The sequence below is a fragment of the Onychostoma macrolepis genome, chromosome 05 (genome assembly GCF_012432095.1).
Source record: "Onychostoma macrolepis isolate SWU-2019 chromosome 05, ASM1243209v1, whole genome shotgun sequence".
NCBI lineage: Eukaryota > Metazoa > Chordata > Actinopteri > Cypriniformes > Cyprinidae > Onychostoma > Onychostoma macrolepis.
The window spans coordinates 45374508-45380507 of record NC_081159.1 but is presented as its reverse complement, the minus strand read 5'-3'; the positions used below and the strand labels follow the sequence as shown (position 1 = coordinate 45380507).

General features: G+C 39.2%; 1 protein-coding gene across 4 annotated transcripts in view; it reads left to right on the top strand.

Annotated features, from left to right (window-relative positions):
• The window catches only part of dcc (DCC netrin 1 receptor), a 235065-nt gene that overhangs the window by 81243 nt on the left and 147822 nt on the right, over positions 1-6000 (top strand). For all 4 annotated transcript variants that reach the window (XM_058774658.1, XM_058774657.1, XM_058774656.1 and 1 more), the window contains exon 2: positions 5073-5396. In XM_058774658.1, coding sequence (XP_058630641.1) covers positions 5073-5396 — 324 coding nt within the window. The remainder of the gene's footprint in view (positions 1-5072; positions 5397-6000) is intronic.

The following is a 6000-nucleotide window of genomic DNA, read 5'->3' as shown; positions in this document are numbered from 1 at the left end:
AAGCGTGTCGCAAAAATTAACTGAAAAACTCAGCGTATATAGGCTACGTTACGTGTCACATTGTTTTTCCCCTTGTTTATCTGTAAACTAAATCAAATATATTTAAAGAATTTATTCCTTGTATGTAGCCTATATATGTACTGCAGATTATATATATATATATAATTTGTAATAATATTTAGTATTTCCACATGTAGGTGGAAAAAATTGTAATTTGTACTATTATCTATTCAAAATAAATGAAAAACCGAGCATAGTAGATTTTTTCCTGTTGTACCGAAATCGTATCGAACCATGACATCTGTGTACCACTCCACCCCTACTATCCATCCATCCATCAGTCTATCCATCCATCCATTCGTCCACCCACCCATCCATCCAACTAGGGATGTGCCCGAAGCCGAATACCTTATTCGGAAAGGCACGGATAATGGCTTCAAAACAAATAACGGATTTATCCGAATAACATAAAAAATATTCGGCAGACACAATCACATGTTTGCTGGAACAGCAGTACATTAGTGAGGTCTGCGGTTGTTAAGATTTGTGCGATAATAATGGCTAGTACTGCTTTGATAAAGATAAAAAGACATGAAACATTTACGGAGGTCTGGACCTCATAGCTGGCTATGGGGCTGGATGTGTAAAGTGAATGAGTGTAAACTAGCCTATATGAATGAAATGAGCGCAAATCAATAGCCGCATTGAGGTCAATGCGTGTCTCTCAGAAATTAGAGCTTAGTCTGGAGTTATATCAACTCGACAAAAATATCCTAAAAACGGTCCTAACTTCAAACCTTTTCAAAATCCAACTGTAAAAACGCATTACATCAACCCTTTTCGTGAATGGCATTACATTTAATTATACAAGACGAAGAAAAGCGATGTTTGATCAAGGCTTTTGGAGGGTCCAAATGATTTGTTGCGCTCTGTTGATAAAAAAACTCGTAAATGATCACAGACTCCCGCAACACATGATCTAAGTTAGTTCAAGCCAGCTTTATTGTCATTCTGCTATGAGTAGGCTACTGAACACTTTCTTTCCATTTCTATTTTTTTTTTCTTTCAGCTTCTTTTTTTCTACTAGTGCAGTTATTTAAGATTGTGGATGCTGTCTCTTGTCAAATTTGTACACAAAGTTTCACTGGAAAATAAGAAGGCAAGGCCAGTTTATTTATATAGCACATTTCATACACAATGGTAATTCAAAGTGCTTTACATAAAAGGAAGTGAAATAGTCATTAAAAATAATCATAATAACAAGAAATTAAAAATAATAATAATCACAATAAAAACAAAGTGATTTAAAAATTGATTTAAAAAGAATTTAAAACATTTAAGAATAGAAAGTGATTATATATAGTGCAATCAGTTCGGACGTAGCACAGTGCTCATTCAACAAATGCACAGCTAAATAGAAGAGTTTTGAGTCTGGATTTAAATGTGGCTAATGTTTTAGCGCATCTGATCTCTTCTGGAAGCTGGTTCCAACTGCGGGAGGCATAATAGCTAAAAGCAGACTCCCCTTGTTTTGTGTGAACCCTTGGTATTTCTAACTGACTCGATCCTAATGATCTGAGTGGTCTGTTAGGTTTATATTCAGTGAGCATGTCTCCAATGTATTTAGGTCCTAGGCCATTGAGAGATTTATAAACGAGTAAAAGTACTTTAAAATCAATCCTAAAATCAAGAAGAATAAAGTTATTTTTTCTTTTTTGATAAAGTTTTAAATAGAAGATATTTACAAAGTTATCATTTTAATTAAAAAAAGAATACTTTCTTTAGTTATACAAGGCATATTTGTTCAATGAAAACTATGAATCGAACAGATTTGCATTTAAAATGGCATTTTCATGTAATTTGACGAACTTCCGGTTTAAGCCACGCCCACTTCCAGATCTATCCGAATACATATACAGATACAAATAATTTTGAGATTGTCACAGATACAGATACAGATACAAATACAAATAATGGCTCCGCTGCACACCCCGATATCCAACCATTTATCCATCCATCCATCCATCCATCCATAACCCTAACTACCCATCCAACCATTAATCCATCCATCCGTCCGTCCTTCCACCCACCCATCTATCCATCCATCCATCCGTCCACCCACCCATCCAACCATTTATCCATCCATTCATCCATCCATCCATCCATCCCTCCATCCATCCATCCATCCATCCACCCACCCATCCAACCATTTATCCATCCATTCATCCATCCATCCATCCATCCCTCCATCCATCCGTCCACCCACCCACCCACCCATCCATCCAACCATTTATCCATTCATCCATCTATCCCTCCATCCATCCATCCATCAGTCTATCCATCCATCCATCCATCCATCATCCCTTCATCCATCCGTCTATCAGTCTATCCATCCATCCATTCCTCCATCCATCCGTCCATTAGTCTATCCATCTATCCATCCATCCATCCGTCCATCCATCCTTCCATCCATCCATCCATCCATGCATCCATCCGTCCACCCATCCATCCATCTATCCGTCCATCCATCCATCCGTCCACCCATCTATCCATCCATCCATCCATCTGTCCATCCATCCTTCCATCCATCCATCCATCCATCCGTCCACCCATCTATCCATCCATGTTCAATCCGTCATTCTAGCTATCTTTTTATCATTCTATTGTTTTATCTGTTGTTTTAACATTCTGTCATTCTATTGTTCTTTCTATCACTCTATTATTTTATCTACCTTTAGGGTATTTCTTCTTCATGACTTCATTTTATTTAAAAAAAACAATCAAACTCCCAAATATCTGAAAATATCTGAAATCCCAAGCGTCTGAAATATTTAGCCGGCTTGGAAGGATTTAAATTAAATATATTTTGAAAAATATGCTCATTTATCCTCACTGTTTGTGTTTAGGACATATATATATTATTTATTTACTTACTTACTAACTTACTTATTGCTTGCAGTGTGGACTGGATTTGAAAACATGTTTACTTGTTTAGAGAAGCATGTATACGGTGGGACAGGATCATCTCCGAGAGGGACTGATGTGATGCTGAGAGTCTTTCTGTACGACACACATAAGAGTTTAGATGTTAGAGTTTAGTACAGCAGTGAGACGTGTGTGTGTATGTGTTTCAGAGCTCAGATCCGTGCGTCTGCCTCATTGTACATGTGGAGCGTGTCGTTCTGTCAGACTATTGCATTAAAATCCGCCGCTGAGGGAAACCTGACAGGTTTTTTTCAATTACATCTGCTTCAGTGCATCAAATAAAGGATGCTCTCCGTCTCTCCTCACATCCGTTCTGCTCCGTCCCGTCTCTTCCGTCCTCTTTTTGTCTTTGTAAAAGTATTTCCATCTCAGGACGGTGCTCCATGAAGAAGAGCTGTCGTCTGTGAGCGATGCAGACGAGGAGCGTTTGAGATTCGTCAGAGAGTCTTCTGCTCAGAGTTTGTGTCTCAAAAGCTCGTCCAGACCAGCGTTTCTGCACATCTTCTGGGCTAATTTTGATGGAAGTCTGCATTTCGGCTGAATGAGTTTAACATGTTAAATAGAGCTCAAGTCCTTCACCTCACACTGAACGTGTTCTTCTTCTGATGTGTTGCTTGTTCTTAAACTGGTCCAAATGGTCAAAAGTTTGGAATAATTAAGATTATTTAATGTTTCTGAAAGAATTCTCTTCTGCTCACCAAGGCTGCATTTTTTCAGTCAAAATACTGTAAAAAATAATTTTACAGTGTAAAACAGCTGTTTTCTATGTGAATATCTGTTAAACTGTAATTTATTTCTGTGATGCGCAGCTGTATTTTCAGCATCATTACTGCAGTCTTCAGTGTCACATGATCTTCAGAAATCATTTGCTGCTCCAGAAACATTTCTGATTATTATCAATGTTGAAAACAGTTGTGATACACTAAGTTAATATTTTTATGCATCAAAGATGCATTCAATTGATCCAAAGTGACAGTAAAGACATGTATTATGTTACAAACGATTTCTATTTCAAATAAATGCTGTTCTTTTGAACTTTCTATTCATCTGTGAATCCTGAAAAATAAAATGTATCACAGTTTCCACAAAAATATTGTTTTCAACATTGATAATAATCAGAAATGTTTGTTGAGCAGTAAATCAGCATATTAGAATGATTTCTGAAGATCATGTGACACTGAAGACTGGAGTAATGATGCTGAAAATACAGCTGCGCATCACAGAAATAAATTACAGTTTAACACATATGCACATAGAAAACAGCTGTTTTACATTCTAATAATATTTAGCAATTTTTGATCAAATAGATGCAGCTTTGGTGAGCAGAAGATACTTTTTTCACATTAAAAACCTCTTAATTATTCCAAACTTTTGATTGAATGCATCATTTGCATGTTTTTAGGATTCTGTGTCGAGTTAAACCTCTGAAATGCGTCTCAGACTCGGTTCTGCTGCATTTCACTGCATCTAGCTGCTGTTGAACACAGAAACACGTCTTGTGTGAGCGGCCTCTCATCGGGAGCTGAACACCTGATCAAATTAACCAAAATATTGCATAATAAGCGGGGTGTGTGCAGTGATGGTTTATCATGCTGAGCGCTGAAGTATCGTCTCCTCACACACAAAAACAAAGACACAGATAGAATGAGGCGCTTCTCAGCAGGTATGAATTAGCATCTGAATTAGTAGCGTCTGATGCGCTTCTGAGCGTCACGTGAATGCTGTGGAGACTCACAGGTGAACATCTGAATGAAAGCCACCAGACACATTAATGCATTTCAGTAAAGAGGAACTGAAGCGCCTGCTGCGGAAACACACCTTCATTTACACACACACACACACACACACACACACACACACACACACACACTCACTCACAGACACACACCAGCATCTATATGTAAGAAACATGCACACAGTGTTATTTGAGTATTATTCCGATGCTATTACACTTATTTTAGTTTTGAGTTTTTCTGTTTTCTATGAAAGCTTGTTTCCACCATGGAATAAAAAAAAAATGTAAAAGGTAATCTGTTTCTGGACTCTGCTGATCTTCTGTAACGCTCTCTCTGTCTGTGGGTCTGCAGGCGCGGATCCTCGGCGGGCTTTCGTGGAGCTGCGGTTCGTGCTGGAGCCGCAGGACGCGGTGACGGTTCGGGGCGGCGTGCTGCAGCTGGACTGCGAAGCACGCTCGGATCAGGGCGTTCCAGTCATCGCCTGGAAGAAGGATGGCGTGCTGCTGAGCGCGGTGGTGGACGAGCGCAGACAGCAGCTGTCGAACGGGTCGCTCCTGGTGCAGAACGTGCTGCACTCACGCCACCACCGGCCGGATGAGGGCTCGTACCAGTGCCTGGCCACGCTGGACGGCGTCGGAGCCATCGTCAGCCGCACCGCTAAAGTCACCGTCGCCGGTAAGAGCGCCACCATAGATGCTAACTCCTCACCTTTCAGTGACAACTCACTTTTAGGTCAAAATAGGTCACCTATGAGATTTGTTTAGATCCAATGAGAGTCTTACAAGGGTAAATAAATGTCTAAAAAGGGTAATATTTGATGTATCTGAGGTCTGAGATGTGGGAACGGTGAAGAGAGAGAGAGAGAGGCCAAACGTTTAGTATTTTAGGTCAGCTTTGCCGTCTAATCAGCCAATATTGTCTTAAATAGCCTGCATAGCACTTCATCTCTTATAACATGGGATTTTGAGCATATATATTCAATCTTGATTCTTGTAAAATGTTGCAACAAAATGTAAAATATATATATATTTTTTTTTTTTTTTTGGTGAAAAATTACAGTTTTGGACGTATAAGGTAATAAAACATATTTTGAAAAAAAATACCTTACTACAAATGAGCATGTAAAGCAAATATCTTTCAAATAAATTCCACGTGGAGCATGCCTTTGATCCGCGCAATGTTCTCAACTTTTTTCCCCCTCACCTGCTTGCATCTCCGGCCACAGAGACAGATCCTGACCGGCTGATGGATGATTTGGTGGTTCTTCAGAGAGAGTTTG